This window comes from Rattus norvegicus, chromosome 1 (genome assembly GCF_036323735.1).
Source record: "Rattus norvegicus strain BN/NHsdMcwi chromosome 1, GRCr8, whole genome shotgun sequence".
In the NCBI taxonomy this organism is placed as follows: Eukaryota; Metazoa; Chordata; class Mammalia; order Rodentia; family Muridae; genus Rattus; species Rattus norvegicus.
The window spans coordinates 250,644,426-250,671,290 of NC_086019.1; the positions used below are offsets into that span (position 1 = coordinate 250,644,426).

Consider the following 26,865-nt stretch of genomic DNA (forward strand, 5'->3'; position numbering starts at 1 on the left):
CACAACACAGACTTAGCAAGGAAACGCAAAGTTCAGCAGCCCTGGAGCTCTCCAACTCCGGCTCCATCACACGAGCTACATGGAGCCTATAAGTCCCCTAGACTCCCAAACACCCTAGACTGTCACTCTAGTAAGATATGGCAACCAACAAAGACCTTCAAATGACTTAGGGACTAAGACACAGCTCAGTGCTAGAGCCTTATCTAATGCACAAAGGCCATGCGTTCAATCCCAAGAACACTTAGAAAACAAAGTTAGGGCTCAACACGTCAAGTGCTTGCCGCCCAAGTCTGATGGCCTGAGCTTAGTCTCTAAAACCTGTGTAGAGATGGAAAGTCAACTCCCTAAAGCAGCTCTGACCACACAAGCACAGACACACGCAGAGGACTCTGAAGTCAGCTTCCACACAGCCTTAAGATGAGCCAGCTCACTCGGACAGCATGGATGACGCAGTGCTGTGTCTCTGGCTTATGGTGAAAGCAGGGTCAGACAGCGAGCCTTGGCCTCCGAGCAGCGGGGATTACAGACCCATCAGGAAGCCTGGACCACTCACTTGCTCACTGAGCTCCCTGCTACTGTTGGTCCCATTCTTCCTGTGTCTAGCCCTTACCACGTGGTTCAAGGTCATGACCCTAAGCAGAGTCTCACTGCAGCTCTTCACCAGGCCTTCCGGGAAGCAGGGCAGCATGTCCTTCAGCAGTGTTAGCATGTGCAGTGTGGTGGTGGCCTCTCTGGAGCCTGGCAGACAAAGGGAGTTTTACTCCTAATCCTCCTGTATTCCCCCACTTCCTCACCACCCGCCCTGGGCCTAGCTACCCCACCTCCAGATTTCTCAATCTCCTGGATGCAGAACTTGGCAGTGGAGACCGCAGCAGGGTGATGGGCGGGGGCCTCTTCTCCAAACATAAAGTCACTGCCCTTAAGGACTGAGCACACCCCATGCTGAGCAGCCTTTCGGACCTGCAGGAAAGCAACGGGACAAAGGGGGTCGGGTCAGCACATCCGCCAGAGCAGCCCCGACGGAGCCCTACTATAACAGCCACTGCTAGATCAGGATCACACCACTGCAGAATCCTAAGCCCGCCAACCAGCCGAATTGCCCGAGCCAGCCCAGAGACTCAGTGTCTGAGCACCAGGGTCCTCATCTTCAGACAGGGATCTAGTCACTTAACCCAGCCACACCAGGACCACTGCTCTAAGTATTAACAACCTGCCAGTTAGCAGCAGATGATACTTGCCTGGGGCAAAACATACGCAAATATAGAGCAGAAAATAAGATACTTGCGGGTACTGAGATGGTTCAGAGGTTAAAAGCACTAGCTACTCATGCAGAGAACTCTAGGGCCCACAGAGACTTACGACCACCTGTAACTCCAGTTTTTGGGCATCTGGCGTTCTGGTCTGGCCTCTACAGGCACCAGGCATGCGTGTAACACATATACATACACGCATGTATTTATACTTATATTATGTGCACTGGTGCTCTGCCTGCTTAATGTCTGTGTGAGGGTGTTGGGTCCCCTGGAACAAGTGTTAACGATGACTGTGGTGGCTGGAAACTGAGCCCTAGCCCTGGAAGAGCAGTCCGTGTTCTTGACCACTGAGCCATCTCTCAGCCCAACAGTCTACTCCTTTCATCTCAGCACTGAGAAGGCAAAGGCGGGCAGAGGACTGTGAGTTGAGGCCAGGGCTACATAGTGAGGCCATCGCCAAACAAACAAACAAACAAACAAAGAACAAATTACACCCATACACAAATAAAAACTATTTTTTTTAAGAAAGATACTTTGGGGGGCTGGGGATTTAGCTCAGTGGTAGAGCGCTTACCTAGGAAGCGCGAGGCCCTGGGTTCGATCCCCAGCTCCGAAAAAAAGAACAAAAAAAAAAAAAAAAAAGAAAGATACTTTGGGGGTTGGGGATTTAGCTCAGTGGTAGAGCGCTTGCCTAGCAAGCACAAGGCCCTGGGTTCAGTCCCCAGCTTCGAAAAAAAGAAAAAAAAAAAAAAAAGAAAGAAATATACTTTGCTGACAAAGTGTCACTCTAATGAAGTGACATTGTAACAGCAACCTAAAGAAGCTGTATTAATGATCACATGAATATACAAGGAATCATTATATGTTCCCAACCCAAAATTTCTGAGGAAGTGGCATAGACCCTCTTGGTGAGTGCCTATTCTAAGACAGGAACTACCTCAGGCCTGAGACTCCACACAACCCATCTGCAAGACTGGAACTATCTCTTAGTTAGGAAGCCCAGGCTTACAGACAGAAGTATCTTGTCCAAGGATGAACTAAGATCCTCAAGATGAACTAAGAACCCAGCTCCGAGCTGGGATTGGTGGTAGGCTTGTAATCCCAGCTGCTGGGGAGGCTAGAAGGGCGAATGAACATTCAAGGTCTGCCTAGACTAGACCACAGAGTGAGCGCACAGCCAAGCTGGGAATCTTAGTAACATCCCCTTTCAAAACAATAGAGCAAGAACAGAGCAGGAGAGACAGCTCAGTGGTAGAGTGTTTGTCTAGTATGTACGGGACCCAAGGTTCAGTGCTCAATATTGCTGGATATTACAACAACAAAAATGAAGCAGGGGTTGGGGAGGGGGTCTGAATGATGCGAGATACCCTGTTAAGAGTGCCATCTCCCTACCAGGGAAGAACGAAGAACTAAGGAGGCTTGCGAGACACAGAAGCACTAGGCTGCGACTATCCTGCTGGAGTAGGGGTGCCCCTCATATTCTGGATTTAAGGGGACAAAGCCTCAGAAGCAGAAAGCAGACTCTCAGGTAAAAACTCAGGACTTGGGCTGGGAATGGTGCTATAAGCCTTTAATCCCAGGCAAATGGATTTCTGAGTTCAAAGCCAGCCGGGTCTACATAGCAAGTTCCAGGTCATCCAGGGGCTATAAAGTGAGACCTTGTCTCAAATACCAAAAACGACAAACTGCAAAACCTCAGGACTTGGGGTTAGAGGGAAGAGAAGGCTTAGCAGGTTAAGTGTGTTTGTGTAAATATGAGGATGAGTTCAAATCCTCAGAACCTCATAGAAAACAGGAAGGGGGTGGGGGCTGGAGAGATGGCCCAATGGTTAGGAGCACTTACTGCTCTTCCAGAGGACATGGGTTTGGTTTCCTGTACACACATCAGGTGGCTCACAACTGCCTCTAACTACAGTTGCAGAGGACTCAACACCCTCTTGGCCTCTGAAAGCATATGTACGGAGGTATTACTCACACTCACACATGCAAATAAATCTAAAAAATCCCAAAAGTCAGGCATGGGTTACAGCAAGCACTTGTAAACCCTGAAACTACACAGGGTGCAGAAAGGAGGGTCACTGGAGCTTACCAGCCTCCAGCTTTGTTCCAGGCTTAATGAGAAACTTTGTGAATAAAGGAATAAGACTGAAAATGGGGGCTGGAGAGGTGGCTCAGTGAGCAAAAGCACTAACTGCTCTTCCAGAGGTCTTGAGTTCAATTCCCACCAACCACATGGTGGCTCACAACCATCTGTAACAGGATCTGATGCCCTCTTCTGGTGTGTCTGAAGACAGCTACAGTGTACTCACATAAATAAAATAAATAAATTGATCTTGTTAAAAAAAAAAAGACTGAGAACGTTAAGGGCAGGACACTTCTGTGTGCATGTGTGACTAAGTGCATATGCAGAGACACACACACACACACACACACACACACACACACACAAAGGAAAAAAACAAACCACGCGTTTAAGTCCTAAGTCCTATTGAGCCGAGCTCAGACAGGTTGGTTCTAGGGCAGCCAGAGTCTCACCTTCGGCTTGGCATGCACGGTGAAGCTCAGCAGTCCATGGTACACCTGAAGGGTGATAGGATAGCCCCAGGCCTCTAGGTCTTGCTTCCGAAGGAGGATGGCCAGGCAGGAGAGGACCTTAAAGAAAAATGTAGAAAGTCTCTCAGCTCTACCAGCCACAGGGAAAGAGTCCAGGGCTTCACCAAGCCTGGAAAATCCCAAAGAGATCTGTTTAAGAACCCATGGACCACCACCTACACCCCTGCCAAGGAAGGGTGCACGCTTCAGCCACAGCCACTGAACGCAGGCATCTGTAGGCACTGACCCATCGGAGCGCAGAGGTGGAGCCACTGCTCGCCTGGGCAGACATGATATTCATGAAGGCTTTGGAGGTATCGGAGAACTTCTTCATGAGCACGGGACTTGGCACACTGTGGGGAAAATACAGAGTCAATCTAGAGCAGCCAAAGAAAAGCAACTGAGGCAGCCCTGTGTAAGGGACGAAAACTCTGGCTCAGCCATTCAGCAAGTCACCAATCAGCACGGGAGCTCATCTTTCTGACACTCAGGTTAGTGTGCTCTCCATGCCTGAGCTCTGAGTCTCTTATCTTCCCTACCAGTCAGCCTCTGTGCTATGGAAAAAGGGCATCACACGGTCACATAACCTCATACAAACCTCTGTCCTTTGTAGCCTGGTGGCAATGATTCAGCCCCACTGCCCTTCCCCAGAAACCAGCATATGATAGCCCAAGCCACATCCAGGGCCTGATGCAGAATGCCTGTGGACATTCAAGTATTTTTGTTTGATTTTTTCCCCCCCTGGGTTTTTTGTCTTTCATCAGTTGGTTTTCTTTTGTTCTTCCAAATTTTATTTTTAATTATGTGTACGTATGGGTATGTATCTGTGGATACACATGAGTGCAGGTGTCTGTGGAAGCTAAAGTCACTGAGTCTCCTGGAACTGGAGTTAAAGGCAATTATGAGCTGCCCCACATGGGTACTGGGAATTGAGCCCCGATCCTCTATAAGAGCAGTGTGCAGTATGCTAAGACATCGATCAAGCCCCTTAGTTCACTTTGTGAGACAAGCTCTTATGTGGCTCAAACTTACTTCGTAGCCAGATGACCCTGAGTTCCTGATTCTTCTACATCTGCCTCCCAATGCTAAGGTTACAGGTTCATAAGTATCTTTTTAAAATATTTATTTTCTGATTGCTAATCATGGTAGAATATACAGTCACAAAAGTTACCAGGTCAAGTTATAAAAGCTACTTTTAATTGTGAACTTGACACAACCTAGAATCAGCTGGGAAGTAAATATCAATGAGGTTCTATCTACACTGTGTTGACCTGTAGCCATGTCTATGAGTGTTTGTCTTAATTAAGCTAATTTATGTTAGAAGACCCACTCCACTGTGCGTGCTTTCTTTCCCTAGGCAAGGGATCCTGAACTGTGTAGGAGTGGAGATCCAGGGCTGGGGAGGTGGCTCAGCAGTTAAGAGCCCTTGCTGTTCTTGCAGAGCTCTTGGGATAAGTTCCCAGCACTTACACTGGGTTGGTCACAGCTGGAGTTCCAAGGGATCTGACCCCCTCTCTGGTCACCACTGTTCCTGCACATTCATGCTGCACACAAATTATCACACATGTGCATTCTGTGGAGGCATCAGAGGGCAGTGAATCCTTCAAAGCTAAAGTTACAGGCATTTGTGAGCTGCCTAACACGAGCTACTGAGATCCGAAACCTGGCCTTCATGTACTCTTAACCGCTGAGCTGTCTCTCCAGCCCAGATATTTCCATCTTAAAAACCAAGTATGTAGGGGTTGGGGATTTAGCTCAGTGGTAGAGCGCTTGCCTAGCAAGCGCAAGGCCCTGGGTTCGGTCCCCAGCTCCGAAAAAAAGAAAAAAAAAAAAAAAAAAAAAAAACCCAAACCAAGTATGTGGGCTAGAGAGACATATTCTCTACCCGCACCCCTCCAATACACACACACCATACACACGCACGCACATACACAAACACATACACACACACACACACACACACACACACACACACACACACACACACACACACACGCGCGCGCGCCAAGCCCCAGTTGGACTCACCGCTTCAGGACAAGGTTCAGTAGGTACGCAACGGCAGCCAGTGACTCTGGGGACTCCACTGCTTCCATTGTTGTCATCTGAGGGCCAGAGTGAGAGGTACAGGCAGGGAAGTAACACAATGCACACACAGGAAACCATGGGTGGCAGGTAGAACCCACATGCTGTGCCCAGAGTTATGATAAAGAACCCTCTCCAAGGTATATAAGTTTCAAATCTGAGCACTGCAACTGTGTAACTTAGTTTCTTACTTTATTCATTTATTCTTTGAGACTACAATGTATCACTATGTAGCCCTGGCTGGCCTTAAACTCCCTGAGATTCACCGGCCTCTCCCTCTGTCTCCCAAGTGCCCTAGTAGCCTTTTGTGACTCCGTTTTCTTATAAAATAAGGGTAAGAATATTTTTATCTTGCTTGGCATAGTGGTGGTACTCTCCATTAGGATGAACAATCAACATATCTCAAAAAGAAAGGAAGAAAGACTATCATCTTGTGGGGTTAAAGATGCAGTTGAGTCACTTAACACATATGCAAAGTCCTGGGTACAATTCCTAGTACTGCAAACAAATAAAAAACAAAACAAACAAACAAAACCACAGCAGAAATGATGCTGTACACATGATAACACTTGGGAGGCTAAGGCGGGAAGACTGACATCAGTTCAAGAACAGCCTGAGTTATACAGTGAAAACCTTTTCTAAACATAACTCCCCCAAATTATCCTCCATTTTCAGGTAACTTCTGGAAAACTCTATGGTACATTAAGGAGAATAAAAATAGTAAATGGTATGCTAGCTAGTATCACTATGAAAAGAATCTTGTCATGTTAGCCCCTAAAAGGACCATAGGGACCCATAGATCACACCTTGAAGTCATTTTTTTCTAAAGGATCTTCCAGTTCTAACTGGTCTTCATAAGATAGTGGACTTTTGTCTTTCAAGGCTGAAACAGTAAATGCCACCGGCCTTGCCCACAACCCAGCAATATCACAGGCCAGGGGCACCTGCTTCTTCTTGATAGCCTGACTAGCCTGCTGCCCTGAACACATAGCCCCCACCACATTCACTCACCAGAGCAGCAAAGTACTCAGTCTCCGTCTCCTTGCCTCCCTGGGATCGAATCACCTCCGTGACAGCAGCCAGGACAGCACAGATCTGCACAGGAGGAAGAAGTATCCATGATGTATCCTAAATGCAGCCCTGGCCTGGGTAGCCCCTTTCCCTTTCTCCTTCACAAATTCATGTCTCCATGAAGCCCAAAGTCAGACAAGATCGGAGCGGCTGGAGTATACACCATAGGGTCCAGGAAACAAGAGGCCCAAGAACACGACTGCTGGGGGTTGGGGATTTAGTGGTAGAGTGCTTGCCTAGCAAACGCAAGGCCCTGGGTTCGGTCCCCAGCTCCGAAAAAAAGAAAAAGAAAAAGAAAAAGAAAAAGAAAAAAAAAAAAAAGAACATGACTGCCTCAAGACCACCACAAGGACACTGTTCTTATAGAAATACCTCTGTGAACATGCGCACTGCAGCCACAAACTGGAAGAGTCAGCAACAGGAGATTGATAATATACTACTACCGGGGCTGGAGAGGGGCCAGAGGGGAGTGACTAGGAAAAGGGGAGGGAGAGGAAACAGTAGTCAGAATGTAGTAGCAGTAGTAGTAGTAGTAATATACTGTTACTATTTTAGACTTGATAGGTTTCTTCCTTGTTTTGTTTTTGTCTTGTTTTTTGAGACAGAGTCTGGCAATATGGTCCAGGCTGGCTTCAAAATGACAGCCATCATCCTGCTTTGACCTTTCAAGTACTGAGATTACAGCAGGCATGTACTACCATGCCCAGAAAATGAGATTTAAATGACTACCGAAGGAAAAAAAAAAAAAAACCAAAAAGCCAAAAAGTAGAAACCAACAATGTGAGAATTAGATACAATAACTTAGAAATACTATTTTGGGGGCTGGGGATTTAGCTCAGTGGTAGAGCGCTTACCTAGGCCCTGGGTTCGGTCCCCAGCTCCGAAAAAAAGAACCAAAAAAAAAAAAAAAGAAATACTATTTTGTCAGTGACAAAGTTGAAGAGCAATGGATATAAAATATAACCATATTTTAGTAAATCCTAGTAAATATTCAAAGCGTTGAACAGAACTAAGTATGGTGGCACACACCTGTGATCCCAGCATTCAAAGACGGAGGCCAGAGGACCGAGGACCACAGTGAGTCCGATCCAGGCCAACCTGAGCTACACTAAAAGACCTTGTCATCAGGCAGTGACACACCTTTAATCTCAGCACTTGGGTGACAGAGCCGTATAGATCTCAAGTTCAAGGCTAGCCTGGTCTATACATCAAGTTTCAGGGGTACAGAGTGAGACCCTAGTTTAAAAAGAAAACAACCACAACAAATCCTGACTGATGGGGCTGCACATCTACATGGCTCAGTGGTTAGGAATTCTTGCTGCTGTTGCACGGGACGGGAGTTTGGATCCCAGCACCCACACTGAGTAGCTCACAACCAACTCCAACTCCAGGAGATAGGGCTCACATGCACACATAAACCGAAATGAAATAAATGAAAAACAGAGTGTAACATAAAAATTGACCAAATTTGTTGAAATACTAATATTTTATACATACTGGTCAAATACATTAATTTCACCTATTTCTTTTTTACTTTTTAAATGCAGCTCCTAAAAATGTAAAACTATACCTGTGGCTCACTTTACATCACAAACTGGGCAGTGCTAGTCTAGAAATACACATACTCACCCATTAACAACACCCACTGGAGTTATCGAATTGGGAGAATAATTATAATATTTTGGTCTCTTTATATCTCTGTATCATTTAGCATTTTGCTATTCCTCATTTAGACAATGAAAAGTATAAGCATATTAACTATGAAACGTCAATTAAGTAAAACATTTCTTGCTAAACAAAACGAATCCTAACCACGGTTAGTCACCATGAACGTGAACAGTGGTGTCCCTGGATATAACATGTAAGAATTGCTGTGTGAAGTACAGTTGAGGGTTGGGGATTTAGCTCAGTGGTAGAGCGCTTGCCTAGCAAGCACAAGGCCCTGGGTTCGGTCCCCAGCTCTGAAAAAAAAAAAAGAAAAGAAAAAAAAAAAAAAAAGTACAGTTGAGGAGATAAGCAGTGAAAACATTTCTACCCTCAAGGATTTTTACTCAGCAGTGAAGTTTTTTACCCTGAGCCCTACATAGTGGAAGGAAGAGAAAGGTCTCCCTAACATCCTCTGACCTTCATACATGCCTTGGCACACAATAAAAATAAATATACTGGGGCTGGAGAGATGGCTCAGTGGTTAGGAGCACTGACTGCTCTTCCAGAGGTCCTGAGTTCAATTCCCAGCAACCACATGGTGGCTCACAACCATCTGAAATAAAGTCTGATAGCCTTTTCTGGTGTGCCTGAAGACAGCTATCCATATACATTAAATAAAAAGTCTTCTTTTAAAAAAAAAAAAATAAATAGGGCTGGAGAGATGGCTCAGTGGTTGGGAGCAGTGACTGTTCTCCCAGAGGTCCTGATTTCAAATCCCAGCAACCACATGGTGGCTCACAACCATCTGTAATGGGACCTGATGCCCTCTTTTGGTGTGTCTGAAGACAGCTACAGTGTACTCATATATAGTAAATAAATAATTTAAAAATAAATAAATAAATAAATAAATATGCTTTGTTGAGCATGACACAAACCTTTAACCACAGCACTTGAAAGGCAATGGCAGATTGACCTCTGTGAACTTGAAGTCAGCCTGGTCTACATATGGAAACCTTGTCTCAAAAAAATTTTTTTTCAAAGACATACGAACATTACCACACATGTTTTTAGGGGGACTCTGCCCAAGAAGAGTCTATAAAAAAGGCACAAAGGGTACGAGAGATGACCCATCGTCCAGAAATACCAGCTGCTGTCACCAGAGCTGTAAGTAAGAAGTCCTGAATGTGCCCCGCCTACTGCCCCACAAAGCCGGTAACCAATCTCCTACCTCCTTGTGAGCAGCTGAGTTGGATTCCCAAAAGCGCTGCACTTTGCTGAAGGTGACGTTTGTACAGTCAGACAAGCCACTCAGAAATGTGCCCGAGGACTTCTCAGTGAAAGCCACCTCCGGGTCTTGGTCCATGGTCGTCTCAGGGGCTTGGCTTTTGCCCAGGCTCAAGGTCCCAGACTGCAGCTCATTATGCAACTTCACGGCATCAACTGTCAGGTCGCTCTTCCCTGAGAACCAGATTAACAAGGTAATGTCCCCATTTCCACCCAAGCTTCCTCTGATTGAAGGAACCGAACCCCTAAGAAACAAACCAGAGGGCTTAGACCCCAGTCCCAGCGGCTGGATTCCCAACCCGGCTTGCCTGCACAGCCTTGTGCACTCTTGCAACTTTTGAAGCCAAGAGAAAGGAACCCCCAAGATCTGTTTCTGCTTCCCTCCACTTCAGGCACTGAGACATCCAGAGCCGGGGTCGCATACTGTACAGAGACATCCTAAGGCTGAAGATGTGGGTTAGTAGTTGAGTGTTTAGTTAGAGTGCACAAGGTCGTGGGTTCTCTCCCTTACACTCCCTCAACACATACATAAATCTAAAGAGCCACCCAAGGGTAGTGACAATTATGTATCTCAACCCTGAGGCCGCGGTATCCTAGACAAGTCACTTCCCTTTAGAGGACAGTTTCCGCATCTGTCAAACTCGAGGGGCGGGTCTTCGATGTGAGCCCCAAGGCTGACATTCTAATGTGGCAGGCCGAATGCCACGAGACAAGGAATCCCACGGCCGGGCTACCTGATGGGCGGCTGAAGAAGCGGCTGCGAGCGGCCTGGCGATGGCGGCAAGTGGTGGGGTTGCTGTCGCTGCTGTGGCCTTTCTTCCAGCGCTTCAGCTTGGCCGAGACACCAGATGGCAATTTCCCCGAGCGACCCATGTTGACCAAACGGTGGCTCGGACTTGCTCAGAGAACACGCGAACAACCACGCCGAAGAGACAGCAGAACTCACAGCAGAACCCACGTGTGTATTCTCAGCCGGCTCCGCGTCCTCTTCCTCTGATGTCACTTCCTGTCTCCAGCTTGTTACCACGGCAAAAACAATCAACATCCGGTCTGAAGCTCCCTGATTGCTCTGAGTTCTTACACAGAAAAGAGTGCTGGCGTTTCGGTTGCTTTGGGCTCCTGCTGCACCGTCAAGGTTTATGGTCGTGGAGAAAGCCTTATACAACGGGAATTTCTTTGGAATTAAAAAGACAAATTTATATTACTCTCAAAAAATCGGTTGTTCAAGCGGAGCGTGGTGTCGGCACGCCTGTAATCCCAGCAAACTTGAGGATTGTCATGAGTTTAAAGCCAGCCTACTCTCTACGCTGCGAAATGCAAGAGCCTGTCTAAACACAAAAATAACAAAATAAATACATGTGTAATCCCAGCACCTAGGCAACAGAGGTAGGTTGATCTCTGTGATTTCAACGCAAGCCTAGTCTATATATTGATATAGTGAACTCCAAGACATTCAGGACTACACAATGAGAACCTGTCTCAAAAAAAAAAAAAAAAAAAAAAACAGAACGAACAAACAAACAAAAAACATAATAAAGTTAATGGAAAAAAACCCAAACCCAAAAGTCAAAAACTATGGAGGTATAAAAATGAAAACATCTTGGCCTCACCTCTCTAGAGAAAAAAGCAACAAGTAGTGCCCTACTCTTGCTTTGCAAACTGAAACCACAAGGAATATCCGTCCAAAAGACACAACTGAAGGAGCAGCTGGCAAGGACACAGCCCTACTGTCCCTACTGTCTCCATGTGCTGCTGTTGGAGTGAAAGGTTTACATGGGCACTTTGGAAAACGGCTAGTACTATTTTCTTAAAGATTTATTTCTTAAATTATGTGTACACCTGTGAGATGGTATGATTTCCGGTGCCCGTGGAGGCCAGAAGCATCAGATACCCTGGGGCTGGAGCTACAGGCAGTTACGAGCTGTCTGGTGCGCTGCCAGAAACCGATTTCAGGTCTTCTCCAAGAGCAGTATCTTTAAAAAAAAAAAAAAAAGATTTGTTTATTTTATGTAGGTAAGTACACTGTTACTCTTTTCAGACACACCAGAAGAGGGCATCGGATCCCCATACAGATGGTTGACAGACACTATGTGGTTGCTGGGATTTGAACTCAGGACCTCTGGAAGAGCAGTCAGTGCTCTTTTTTTTTTTTTTCTTTTTTCTTTTTTTCGGAGCTGGGGACAGAACCCAGGGCCTTGCGCTTGCTAGGCAAGCGCTCAATCACTGAACTAAATCCCCAACCCCCCACTCAGTGCTCTTAACCCCTGAGCCATCTCTCCAGCCCCTGCTCCTGTTTGTATTTTGAAACAAGGTCTTGTGTGACCCATATTGGCCTTGAACTCACAGCAATTCTTCTGCCTCCACTTCCTGGGATTACAGGCATGAGCCATAATATCTGACTTGGCCTAGCAGTCTCTACTGACAGCACATGCGCATCCACCCAGCAGCTCACTCCTAGATACACACCCAGCAGCTCACTCCTAGATACACACCCAGCAGCTCACTCCTAGATACACACCCAGCAGCTCACTCCTAGATACACACCCAGCAGCTCACTCCTAGATACACACCCAGCAGCTCACTCCTAGATACACACCCAGCAGTTCACTCCTAGATACACACCCAGGAGTTCACTCCTAGATACACACCCAGGAGTTCACTCCTAGATACACACCCAGCAGAGACGATGCCTACTCGCTAAAAAAGAGACAGCCGAGTACTAGATGACCAAACGCCATCGACAGAATAGGTCAGAGGCACTGTGACGTAATGATAAGTAACGGAATAGTTCATCATTTGTAAACAGCAGCTTCTGTGTAGTATACGCAGAAATCTGCTATGCGCAAGTGTAATTCAAGTTAAACGAGAGACTCCAGACATAAAAACAAAACAAAACAAAAAAAAGGACCCAGAATACTGGAATCTGGTAACAGCTGAGAGTAAGCACAGGACATGTAGTTATATTCTGACATTTTAGGGATTTACATGGATGTATTTGCCAAGTGGTGATTGTGTGTTTAATACTTAACTCCATTTATCTTAAACAGCAGAGGGGCTGAAGAGGCAGCTCCATGGCCCAGCATCATACTCTTTCCTTTCCTTTCTATTGTGTTTTATTTTATTTTTTTGCAGGGGGAAGGGATGGGGTAATTAGGTCCTTGCCATATAACACATTCTTGTTTGGGACTCATGGCAATCCTCCTGCCTCAGTATGTTAAGGGCTCAAATTACAGGTGTACACTACAATGCTCAGCTCATATATATATATATATATATATATATATATATATATATATATATTACCTTTTTTATACAATACTAAACCCATCGAGCCATTATTTGGAATCAGTGTGAAAATGGCTGTCCCTTAGTCACCAAACGCCTAACAAAGCTATTTAAAGGAAGAAGAATTTATTTTGACTCACAGTTTGAGGGAGCAGCCCATCGTGGTAGGAAAAGGCAAGGTGCAAGGAGGGTTAGGCAGTTGCACATTGTGCTGCATTCAGGAAGCACAGACAGACAGACAGACAGACAGGTTGATGATACTCACTTCCTCCTTATCCAGTCTAGGACCCCAGCCCATCAAATGTTGCTATCCACATATTCAGGGTAGGTCTTCGCACCTCAGTTAACACCACACACACTACACCAGAAATTTGTCTTCTAGATGGTTATAAATCCTATCAGGTTGACAATTAAAATCAACACGGAAAACTCCGTGGTACTTTGCACGAGTGTAGATTTATTTCGTCACCACAAGAGGGAGCATTTCAAGTAACCTGGCTATACCCGTTCGGAAAGGCTGTAATGTTGACTAGTCTAGGATTTTACAGCTCCGAGATGGAGAGGCCCACTCCTCTGCCCTTTGGTAAACAACAGAAACCTCCTCACCTTCAAACTGTGAGCACAAGAAGCACACTGCAGGGCTCACCTCTTGGTGAAGTACCAACTTCCCTACCCATGAATTCTATAACTGGCTTCCATCAGGAAGCTCCAGCAAGTCCAGGACTCCTCACAGGAGACCCCACCCATAGGATGCACACTACTCTTCAACCATGGACTGGGACTCCTGTCGCCACTTGCCATGTGACCTTGAGCAAGTCACCTTATTCTCTGCGAAGACTATCCTTGGTTGTCAACTTAACTACATCTTAACCCAAACGGTTAAGCACACCTGTGAGGGATTATTTTTTTCTCTCTCTTAAAAAACAAATTAGAAGTGGGAACATTCACTTCTAACCTAGATCTTGGTTTTGGTTTTGGTTTGTTTGGTTGGGGTTTTTTGTTTGTTTGTTTTGATTTGGCTACTGTTTTCTTTTCTTTCTTTTTTTTTTTTTTTTTTTTTTTTTTTTTTTTTTTGAGAGAGGGTGTCTCCTCATAGAACTGGCTCTGTTCTGGAACTCACTCTGTAGAAGACCAGGCTGACCTCAAATTCACCGAGATCTGACTGCTTCTGTTTTTTGAGTACAAGAATTAAAAGTGTGTACTGGGGCTGGACAGATGGCTCAGTGGTTAAGAGCACTGACTGCTCTTCCAGAGGTCCTGAGTTCAATTCCCAACCACATGGTGGCTCACAACCACCTGTAATGGGATCTGATGCCCTCTTCTGGTGTGTCTGAAGACAGCTACAGTGTATTCATATATAATAAATAAATAAATCTTTAAAGTGTGTACCAGCACGATTGGAACCATAATCTGGATCTTTGAGGTGAGAAAATACACCATTAATCCAGATCTTTTGAGGCGAGAAGATCCACCTTGAATCTTGGCCACGCCTTCTTCCGGAAGCCTGTGTAAAGGATAGGGAAGAAGGGAGCTTGCTCCCTCTCCCCTGCTTAGCGAGCGAGTCCATCCTCCTCTGGCATCAGAACCTACATCTCTGGGTTTCTGGTGTAAACTAAAGAACAGCTGAGACATCCAGCTGTGCGCGTGTGCAATGACTCCTGGATTCTTGGGCCTTCCATTGTTAGATAGCAATGGCTGAACCACAGCCAGTAACCCATCCTGATAATTCCCCCTATATGTTCTTTTTTTTTTATTCATTTATTATATATAAGTACACTGTAGCTGTCTTCAGATACACCAGAAGAGGGCGTCCGATCTCTTTACAGATGGTTGTAAGCCACCATGTGGTTGCTGGGAATTGAACTCAGGACCTCTGGAAGAATAGTCAGGTGCTCTTAACCGCTGAGCCATCTCTCCAGCCCTATATGTTCTATACATAAAGATTTACGTAGATTTATTATAAATTTATTAGGGTTCTCTTGAGAAGTAGAATTTATGGAATGAATAATAAATAAATCTCCAGTCCTCAAATATTTTTTTTAAAGATTTATTTATTTCATGTATATGGGTACACTGTTGCTGTCCTCAGATACACCAGAAGAGGGCATCGGATCTCTTTATAGATGGTTGTGAGCCACCATGTGGTTGCTGGGAATTGAACTCAGGACCTCTGGAATTGCAGTCAGCGCTCTTAACCATTGAGCCATTTCTCCAGGCCCCTCAAATATTTTTAATCTGTAAGATCAGGATGATAAAATAAGAATGCCTGCTCATGGGGTTGGGGATTTAGCTCAGTGGTAGAGCGCTTGCCTAGCAAGTGCAAGGCCCTGGGTTCGGTCCCCAGCTCCGAAAAAAAAAAGAAAAAAGAAAAAAAAAAAGAATGCCTGCTCATGGGTTTCACAAACAATTAGCAGGAATCTGTAAGCAAGGTGCTGACCACAGGGAGCACGGTGAGCAGGCGAGGAGTGTGAGCTGTTGTTGCTGTCTAAGAAACTAGCCTTGAGTTCCAGAACCTATTTATGATTCAAACTTAGGAGCGCGCAGCCAACCTCCTCATTTCACAAAGGAAAAACCTGGTCTCAAAGGATCCAGTGACTCCCCAAGGGCACACGAGCCGACAGCCCTGCAAAGCCTGGAGAGACAACTGTTGGTAGGCACGTCTATTAAAAAACCCGTCTGTGAGGCTCTGAGGGAGAGAACAGAACTACCACACCCAGAGAGCCGGAGCAGAAAGAGAAGGAAGGTCCTGCATAGGTCAGTGTTTTTGTAATCTGTTAGGACACCCCGCAGTAGGAAGGGGAAATTAAAGGTTAGCCTCTTGTCCCAAACAAAGAGGAAGTCTGTGGCTTGGGTGTGTAATTTAGAGCCCTATCTCTAGGGATGGAGAACGCCTCTATTGCCTGCCCTAAGAGGCTCATCAGGATGAGCTGAGGGGGACACAGTTGCTACTGAGCACTAAGAAGGCTGGATTTGAAGCCGCATTCTGCTATGTGACATGGCACAGGGTGACTGAATCTCAAAGTTTCCCTATCTGAAAATCTGTTTGCTGTTATGTGGACATGGCGAGGCAATGTGTACGAGGTGTTTAACGTCCTTTTCCACACAGTCTGTGCAGTAGACCTGAAATAAAAGCTGCTCAAGGAAGGCAGGATCACTCCTCTCAAGTCCAGCCGCTTGGTAAAGCAGGGAAGTGCGCTCCAAGCAGAGGACGGGAAGAATGAGGCTAGTCCATGTCACCCGTGGGGAAGAGTTACCTCACTGCTTAGTCAACTGTGTGTGTGTGGGGGGGGGGGCGTTGTTGCTAGTAGAGGAGCCACAGGAGCAAACTGCCTTTGTTCAACTACCCAGAGCAGCGTTGTCTTTGATTAAGTCCTTTAAAACTTGTTAAGCCAGGGTTGGGAATTTAGCTCAGTGGTAGAGCGCTTGCCTAGCAAGTGCGCAAGGCCCTGGGTTTGGTCCCCAGCTCTGAAAACTTGTAAAGCCAGCACTTGGGAGGCAGAGACAGGTGATCTCTTGTGAGTTCAAGGGTAGCGTGGTCTGTGATGGGAGTTTTGGGACAGCCAGAGCCACACAGAGAAATCCTGTCTCAAAAAACAAACAAAAAACAAACTTGTTAAGGTAATTTTTTTAAAAAAGATTTTATTTATTTACTTCGTATGTACTCACATACGAAGGTGTGTCTTCAGACACACCAGAAGAGGGGATCGGATCCCCATTACAGATGGTTGTGAGCCACCATGTGAGCTGGGATTTGAACTCAGGACCTCTGGAAGAGCAGTCAGTGCTCTTAACCGCTAAGCCATTTCTCCAGTCCCCAATTTTTTTTTTTTTTTTGCTTTTAGACACAAGGTTTTTCTGGGCAGCCCAGGCTGTGCTGGAACTCATCAAGGTAGGCTTGAACTCACAGATATCTGCTTGCTTCTGCCTCCCAAGTGCTGGGATTAAAGGTAGGCAGCACAGCTCCCAGCACAATAAAACCTTTTTCTAGAACTCTCTCTTAGTCTTTTTTTTTTTAAAGGATTATTTATTTATTTCAGGTATAGGATACATTGTAGCTGTCTTCAGACACACCAGAAGAGGGGATCTGATCTCATTACAGATGGTTGTGAGCCACCATGTGGTTGCTGAACTCAGGACCTCTGGAAGAGCAGTCAGTGCTCTTAACCGCTGAGCCATCTCTCCAGCCCTCTCTCAGTGTTAATTCAGCGTTTGCGCGTGTTTATGAGTGGTTAAGCACGTGTGAGTGTAGATGCTCTGGCACTGTTGTAGGTGGCTCCAAGTCGTCGAGCATAGATGCTGGGAGCCAATCTCTGCAAGGGCAATGCAAGCTCTTTAGCACTGATCCATCTCCAGACCCCTTTCCTCTCCCTCTTCAGTCACCCTTCTAGGACCCGCCTTACTTTCACATAGGACCTTTTGCTGGGTCTTTTCTGGGCTGTCTGAGATGAGCCTAGGCTATAGCTATGAGGTCCCTTCTGGAAGTCCTTCTTACATCCTGGACCTAGGGAGTTTCCCAACAGAGAGATTTGCAGAGGGGCGTGGCGTATTCAGTCAGAAATGGGACCTAGGAGCCCATCTCTCCTTTTGTAGGGTAGATGTGGGGTGTGAGGGCAGAGATAGGCATTCCTGGTCTTGGTGTGGGTTACAAGGAAGACACTGAGATGAATTTTGAGGGGCTAAGGCGTTTATTAGAAGAGTTTTGTTTTTTTTTTAAAGATTTATTTATTTATTTTATGTACAGCATTCTGCCTGCATATGTGACTGCAGGCCAGAAGAGGGCATCAGATCTCATTACAGATGGTTGTGAGCCACCACGTGGTTGCTGGGAATTGAACTCATGACCTCTGGAAGAGCAGTCAGTGCTCTTAACCACTGAGTCATCTCTCCAGCCCTATTAGAAGAGTTATTAATGCCAGGGTGTGGTGGCTAAACACCCTTAACACCAGCTCTTGGGAGGCATTGGCAAGTGAATCCTTGTGAGTTTGAGGCCAGCCTGGACTACATATCAAGCGCAGGTTGCCAGGACTAAAGAGACAATGACTTAAAAAAAAAAATCAAAACTTGAATTATTAATGCCATGGGCAGACAGCAAGCAAGCCACATGGTATTGGCAGGGCAGGAGTAGGGTATCGTTGAAGAGAAGTCAGGCCCACAGGGGGGCAGTGGGCATTCTTCTAATAGGTCTCTGAGGAAGGCTAAAAGGTTCACAGCAGGAGCAAGCAGTCAGGCTCTTCAGTTCCCTAGCAAGCTGCCTGAAAGGGGTGGGCAGCCACCCACTAGCCCTTTGGTTTGTCTGAGCTTGCAAACACAACTTCCCCAACTGAGAAACCCAGGCACCTGGAAGTTTGTTTGCTAGAGAGTCATAAACCTTGGTAGGGTGCCTGCCAGTGTCTGTGGATGAGGCAAGGGGTCTGCATCTGTGGCTGAGTAGCAGTGAGGCCTGGATTCTGACAGCCAAGGTTGGTTCTTGCCTTCAGTCTCCTTTGTCCCTCTTTCTGTCTCCTGCTCTGCATCCATCCATCCATCCAGGATCGACACACCCCCATGAGAATCCTGGGATGGCCCAGGACTCCTAAACGGAGAATTGTCTTCCTAGCAGATTGGCAGCTATCCTGGGCCAAGAGCCACTTGCCTACTTTCTTTCCAATGAAACCAGGGCTCTTGTGGGTGGTATCCTCCCCACCCCTGTAATAACTGTTTACAACTTTTAAGAGTCAGCTTTGAGAGAATGAGATACACGCTAAGTAAAAGTACACATTGACCATTTAAAGTATATAGTTCATTAGTTTGCTGGTTTCCATGAGACAGGCTTCTGCTACTGAGCTTTGGCAGGCCCAGTGCTCACTATGAAGTAAGCTGGACTTGAGGCTGAGGGCGGCCTTAGATGTCTCACTGGATAAACCAGGCTGCCTCCATTTTAGGCTTGAAAGCCATCTTATAGTAAACAATCTAGGTTCCTTCCTATTTGAATAAATCTGTTTCTCAAGCACTGGGCTATGCCTCACCTGTAACCTTAACTACAAATGGTTCTGTACTGCCTGTTTTTGGAAACAGCAACCATGCCTTTGTTTCAAAACATTGTTATGAGAGACGGCTCAGCGGTTAAGAGCACTGTTTGCTCTTCCAGAGGTCCTGAGTTTAATTCCCAGCAACTGCATCATGACCATCTGTAATGGGATCCTATGCCCTCTTCTGGTGCATCTGAAGACAGCTACAGTGCACCCATGTAAATAAAGGTTTAAAAAAAAAAATCTAAAAAAAAAAAAAAAATCCTATGTCTTTTTGAGTTGATAGCAAGCACAGTGAACATTCCTAAGACCTGCAGGACATTGTGCAAGAAATGTGGGTAGCACCAACCCCAGAAGGTGACATAGTACAAGGTCAAGGGTTCCTTGTATGCCCCAGGGAAAACGTTGCTACAGGAAACAGAGTGGCTACAGTTTGTTCCATGAAATATATAAAAAAAAAAAAAAAAATCACCATCCCTATGCCGGTGGCTATGTTCTAGTATCGCAGTTTCCCGGCAGGCAGCTAGGGTCTCCATGGTTCCCAACCCTCCATTCTCTTGTGGCAGATCCTGCTCACATTCCCAGCCATCCGCCCCCTGTGGTTATAGTCATAAATCCCTGTAACCAGGTAAAACCAAAACTCTAGCGGCTTCTAATTATCAGTCAGATTTATATCAGAAAATTCTCAACCCACAAAACGCCCAAACAAAGGACTCAAAACTCAGTTGATATAAACACAAGCTGCACACCTACACGTGGCAAACACGCCCCACTTATTTAACTGTCTACCTAAGAAAGCTCCAGTACTTATAGCTCCCAGGACTGTGTGGTTCTGGCTCCTCTTCGTCTCCTATAGGTTCCATATTGTCATCTCCTCCCCCTCGGTCCCTCTGTCTCTCTGTACTGGTTCCCCAAATTCTGAGCCCGCCTTCCTTTTCCACTGCCCAATCACAGTTTGAGAAAGTTGTTCTGCTTCTGTAACCCCACTTATTTGGCTGTGGGAACCCCGCCCCCCCAATTTGGAGAACTCTTGCTCCGGAACCCTGCCTTAGGGAGAGATGGCCTATGTATACAACTATAAGAGGTTGCTTTAATTAATTTGGCCATGATTTGGGTAGGTGGTCTTTCGCTTTGAATTTTCAGGAATAACACACCTTCTTGGCCTCTGGCTCCCAAATGCTGGGATTAAAGATTTTTGCAATCACAGCTGGCTTTCACAGTTTGGGTGTTTTCACAGACATTGCCACAATGACCCCAGTTCCATTAGAAGACATTTTCACCCCTCAAAACATCTGTGTTTCCTATTTATACCTACAGCCCTCCCAGGCTTAAGCAACCTCCTTTGCCTACACTGGACACACAGTGTGGTTGGAATCATACTAATGCTACTGTCTAGGGTTCTTGATAAGGTTTGTTTTTCCTCTCCTCGTAAAGAATTGAACAGTGGCCAGGCAGTGGTGGCACACGGCCTTTAATCTCAGCCCTTGGAGGGCAGAGGCAGCCAGATCTCTGAGTTCAAGACCAACCTGGTCTACAGAGTGAGTTCCAGTATAGCCAGAGCTACAAGAAGAAACCCGGTTTTGAAGAGGAAAACAATCAATCAAACAAACAAACAATAAGTACCAGAGAAAAGATCAGACACAGCAAACTAGATTAACTGGTGAAAAAAAATACTTTTAATATGAGTGAGGAAAAACACAGACACACACAAACAAACACACACACATATGGGGGGGCTTAAGACTAACTTTAATTTTTTCAAAACATGTTTTGAGGGGCCTAGAGAGATGGCTCAGATGGCACTGTCTGCTCTTCTAGAGGTCTTGAGTTCAATTCCCAGCAACCACTTGGTGGCTCACAACCATCTATAATGAGATCTGGTGCCCTTTTCTTGCCTTCAGGCAGAACAGTGTATACATAGTAAATAAATACATCTTAAGAAACAAACAGGGGTTGGGGATTTAGCTCAGTGGTAGAGCACTTGCCTAGCAAGCACAAAGCCCTGGGTTCGGTCTCCAGCTCCGGAAAAAAAAAAAAAAGAAACAAACAAAACAAAAAAACAAACAAAAAACCCCCCTATTTAATGCTTTAATCTCCCTTGTAGCCTATCACCTAACAAAGAAAAAAAGGATGGGGAGGCTTGGGGAGGTGTGTGTGTGTGTGTGTGTGTGTGTGTGTGTGTGTGTGTGTGTGTTGTGTGTGTGTGTGTGTGTGTGTGTGTGTGTGTGTGTGTGTGTGTGTGTGTAACTGTTTAGAAAGGTTCTTTGGGGGCTGGAGAGATGGCTCAGCGGTTAAGGGCACTGACTGCTCTTCCAGAGGTCCTGAGTTCAATTCCCAGCAACCACATGGTGGCTCACAACCACCTGTAATGGGATCTGATGCCCTCTTCTGGTGTGTCTGAAGACAGCTACAGTGTATTCATATATAATAAATGAATAAATCTTAAAAAAAAAAGTTTCTTTGGAGCAACTCCCTTCTGTGTTGTCTGGAAATCAGCGGTTGAGTTCATAGGTCAGCAGCTGCAGCTAGATTCACTCGCAAACACCTCAGCGGTCTGGTTCAGGTAGAGTCAGGATAGCAAACAGGAATCAGCAGCAGCAGCACTTCCAACAGAGCCAGCCAGGTCTATGTGTTTTGTAATCCAAATATAATCAGTATGGGCTGGCTCACACAAAGCAGTTTTGTGTGAGTGAGAGTAGATGGGTCAGAAAAGTTTGCATACTCCGATGCTTTGAGTATTGTTATTGTACAGGGTTCACACGTGGCCCAGTAGCAGAGGATCTGGTACTGATATATCCGAATGAAGGTGAGGGCTTGTCCCAAAGCGAGGCAAGCATTGAAGGTTGGAGCCAGGGCTTTCGGTAGTGTTGTTTTGGTTTTTGTGTGCGATTATTTGCTTATTTATCCGTTTGGGTTTTTTTTTTTTTTTAAAGATTTCTTTATTTAATGCATGTGAGTACACTGTCACTCTCTTCAGACACACCAGAAGAGGGCATCAGATCTCATTACAGATGGTTGTGAGCCACCATGTGGTTGCTGGGAATTGAACTCAGGACCTCTGGAAGAGCAGTCAGTGCTCTTAACCACTGAGCCATCTCTCCAGCCCATCCGTTTGGGTTTTGAGACAAGGTATCCCTATGTAGTCTTGTCTGGTCCGGAACTTCCTATGTCTATTAGCCTGGCCTCAAATCACAGATCACAGACCTGTGTGCTTTTGTTTCCCAAATGCTAGCATTAAAGACATGCACCACCATGTCTGACTGAAGCCAAGAGGGAGCCCTCAGGAAGCTTTTCTTCTTCCTCCTCTTGTAGTGCCAGCTCAGCTTTGGTCATGTTCAACGGTGACACATTTTGAGGGCAGGGATGCAAGCTTCATTTTGCAGGGAAGCACGCAGCTCGTTTGCCTAGAAGCTCAGAGGCAGTAAGCACCAGCCTGGCTGCTTCCCTTCCTCCCACTCTGTGGCAGAAGTTTCCTCCCAGCCAGCGCTGAGCTGAACATTTGGTGAGGAATGTGAGCGATGGTGCTATGGGCACAGACATGTGGTGTCTTCACAGGGAGTCCTTGCGGGCTGAATGGCAGCCACTCCTTCCACACCTCAGATATCTTGCTTCGCCCCACTCCTTCTAAATCAGGCCCTCGGTGGTGAATGTTCAGTACTTGATAAGGCAATGTTCTGTGGGGGGTAGATGGAGAAGGCAGGCTGAAGGAGGCTCCATTGTACCACAGGGACCAGAGCCTAATAGGGCTGTGGTTACTACTTATCTTCTCTGAATTTTTCCAGCCTACGGGCTCATTGTTTGAAAGCTGTTAGATCCCCCAGGAAGTGCCCCTGAGCCTAAGGAATCAAACATCGCTGCAGACGAGGAGCTTTGGATTCTTAGAGTCCAGAATTTCAAGTCTGACCGGAGTCCAACCAGGACTTTACTCCTTAGACAGCATTCCTAGATCTGCGGTGAGGGCAAAGAACACAAGCACGCACGCTTCACGCTCATCCCCACAGAAGGGGAACTGGCAGGTCAGACCTGCCTGAGACTGACTGAAGCAGGGGTGGGGTTTGGGAGTGGGCGGGGCAGGGGTGGGGTTTGGGAGTGGACGGGTGGGGTGGTTTGGTTCAGCGGCAGTCCACAGCTCACACAGTACATCATGGCGGAAAGAGCCCAGCCTGTGGTGGTCAGGAAGCAGTGGAAGTATGAAGAAAAGGCTTTGTGACAGGTTAATTCTTTTCAGGGCACGCTCCAAGTGATTCACTTATCCCAAATAAGTTTCACCTTATATAGATCTACTTTCCAACAGCCCATTTACTCCACCCTCCCCGCCTTCTCTTTAGTTCTTTTAATTCTTTTCTTTAAAACTTTATTTATTTATTTATTTATTTATTTATTTATTTATTTATTTATTTATTTATTTGTTGTATATGAGTACACTGTCGCTGTCTTCAGATACACCAGAAGAGGGCATCTGATCCCATTAGAGATGGTTGTGAGCCACCATGTGGTTGCTGGGAATTGAACTCAGGACCTCTGGAAGAGCAGTCAGTGTTCTTAACCGCCGAGTCATCTCTCCAGCCCTTTTTTGTTTTTTAAACGTTTTTCTTTAATTATTTTCTATTTAAATTTTAAATCCATCTATGGACTGCAGTGAGAGAAGCAGAACTCTCAATAACCAAAGACCTCTCCAAATTCCTCCTCTTAACGCTGTAGTAAGGGGATCCTTCAATACAGGATCCTTTTGGAAGCACACTTTCCATCCAAACAACAGCAGGACCCTGTTTGACCCGGATGCTGCCTTTAGGGTAGAAGGGCAGGCAGTGTCCTGAGAGAAGCTGTGGGATGGACCGTGTAGGAATGGGCAGTAGGGGTGAGGTCATATCACACCTAAGTCGTGACCAGTGGCTGTCGACCTGCTTTATTCTTGAGACTTGTAAATGTCTGCCTCTGACCTCGGCTTAAGAGGGCAGAAGAGTCAGCTGACACTTGTTTTTGTGTCTTGTAGTCATTAGAGATGAGATTTAAAGGAAAACACTGAAGGAAGACACATGGGTCTATTCTTACTTTTCTTTGGAGTTTAAGAAATCTTTCTGGGCTGCAGAAATGGCTCAGCAGTTAAGAGCACTGACTGCTCCTCCAGAGGTTCTGAGTTCAATTCCCAGCAACCACATGGTGCCTCCTAACCATCTGTAATGGGATCTGATGCCCTCTTCTGGTGTGTCTGAAGACAGTGTACTTATATAAAAATAATATATATATATACATATATATATACACAAATAAATAGTTTTTTTTCTTTTTTTTTGGAGCTGGGGACCGAACCCAGGGCCTGGCGCTTGCTAGGCAAGCGCTCTACCACTGAACTAAATCCCCAACCCCATAAATAGTTTTTTAAAAAAAGAAATCTTGGGGCTGGAGAGATGTCTCAGCGGTTAAGAGCACCCGACTACTCTTCCAGAGGTCCTGAGTTCAATTCCCAGCAACCACATGGTGGCTGTAAAGAAATCTGATGCCCTCTTCTGGTGTGTCTGAAGACACCTACAGTGTACTTACATATAATAAATGAATAAATCTTTAAAAAAAAAAGAAATCTTCCTAATTTTGGCCCCAGAGATTAAGAGTACTTGCTGCTCCTGAAGAAGACTCTGGTTCAGTTCCCAGCACCTACATGGTACCTTATAATCTTCTGTAATCCCAGTTCCAGGATATCGAATGTCCTTTTCTGGACTCTGAGGGGACCAGACATGCATACAGTGTGTGAACATACACACAGGCAAAACATTCATACATTCATACAAATAAAAAAGAAAAGAAAATAAATGTTTAAAGAAGAGGAAGAGTAAGAGGAAGGGGATGAAGAAGAGGAGGAGGAGGAAGAAGAAGAGGAGGAGGAGGAGGAGATGATTGCTAGTCCTTTCCCAGACAGGTGGCACAGGTGCCTTTGGCCTACTGCCTACAGAATTCCAGATGCCTGTGCTGGAGAAGAATACACATTCCTATAACATCAGCGCTCAGGAGGATAAAGCAGAAGACTGGGAGTTCCAATCCCGCACAGGCTACACACACACACACACACACACACACACACACGAGAGAGAGAGAGAGAGACACACACACACACACTACACACACATACAGAGAAAGAGAGAGAGACACACACACACACACTACACACACATACAGAGAGAGAAAGAGAGAGACACACACACACACTACACACACATACAGAGAGAGAAAGAGAGAGAGAGAGACATATATATATATATAGAGAGAGAGACAGAGACACTCGGACACACACACACACACACACACTACACACACATACAGAGAGAGAAAGAGAGAGAGAGAAATACATATATATATAGAGAGAGACAGAGACACTCGGACACACACACACACACACACACACACACACGAGAGAGAGAGAGAGACACACACACACACACTACACACACATACAGAGAAAGAGAGAGAGACACACACACACACACTACACACACATACAGAGAGAGAAAGAGAGAGACACACACACACACTACACACACATACAGAGAGAGAAAGAGAGAGAGAGAGACATATATATATAGAGAGAGAGAGAGACAGAGACACTCGGACACACACACACACACACACACACACTACACACACATACAGAGAGAGAAAGAGAGAGAGAGAAATACATATATATATAGAGAGAGACAGAGACACTCGGACACACACACACACACACACACACACACACACACACACGGGGGGTGGGGAGAGAACAAAATATACTCTAGGTGTCTACTTAGCTCTCACCCCACTAAGCAGGCACCCCTTACTAGGTGCCCTGCTGGGAGGTGAGCGCGGCAGAGAGAGCGCTCCCAGGTGTCCTCATTAACTTCTCCTCTTTCTTGGTCACACTGTCAATAATACTTAGCTGTCCCGTGTTGTTAACACTTCTCCCACTTAGGACTGATTGCCCTGATTGCCGGAGACACCACTGAACCCACCACACAGGTCATCGGGTCACCTCAGTTCTTTCTCCACAGAGCTATATGCAGGTGCACATGTGATTACTATCTTTCCAAGATGGGGACACGGGAGAAAGGGAGTGACACTTTGCAAGTCCTCAAGCAAACCAAATCAGGCTTCTGAGGGCACCTTCTTTTTACACTTCCTACTTGTGGAATGGAGGACCCTAATTAGGTAAGAGCACAGAAATCTTGAATTTTGTGAGGCAAGAGGAGAATCTGGTAGGAGTCACAGAAGGGACATAGATTAGGGGGCCAAGACAAAGGAACTAGAGGTCAAGTGTGAAAACTGATTTTAGAATGGAAGTCTGGTAGTATGGGAGGAGGACAGTTGACTGGAAGCCACAGGAGAGGGTCCTGGAGGGTGACTGTGGGATGAGAAATGAGACAGACAGCAGGGACCAGAGGTCCTGCAGAAACTCATGACTTATGTCAAACAAGTTTATTAAAAAGTACAGTGTCGGGCTGGAGAGATGGCTCAGTGGTTAAGAGCATTGACTGCTCTTCCAGAGGTCCTGAGTTCAGTTCCCAGCAACCACATTGTGGCTCCCATGTAATGGGATCTGATGCCCTCTTCTGGTGTGTCTGAAGACAGCTACAACGTACTCATAGACATTAAATAAATACATCTTTTACAAA

At 45.9% G+C, this 26,865-nt stretch overlaps 1 protein-coding gene across 1 annotated transcript in view; it reads right to left on the reverse strand.

The window, feature by feature from the left end:
- The window catches only part of Rrp12 (ribosomal RNA processing 12), a 33,612-nt gene extending 22,719 nt beyond the window's left edge, over positions 1–10,893 (reverse strand). The window contains exons 1-8 of the mRNA NM_001401227.1: positions 10,664–10,893; positions 9,874–10,103; positions 6,939–7,022; positions 5,871–5,947; positions 4,093–4,198; positions 3,789–3,905; positions 822–960; positions 611–738 (exon numbers count right to left, since the gene is read on the reverse strand). Of these exons, the coding sequence (NP_001388156.1) occupies positions 611–738; positions 822–960; positions 3,789–3,905; positions 4,093–4,198; positions 5,871–5,947; positions 6,939–7,022; positions 9,874–10,103; positions 10,664–10,802 (1,020 nt within the window). The 5' untranslated portion in view covers positions 10,803–10,893. The remainder of the gene's footprint in view (positions 1–610; positions 739–821; positions 961–3,788; positions 3,906–4,092; positions 4,199–5,870; positions 5,948–6,938; positions 7,023–9,873; positions 10,104–10,663) is intronic.
- Between the last annotated feature and the right edge of the window lie 15,972 nt (positions 10,894–26,865).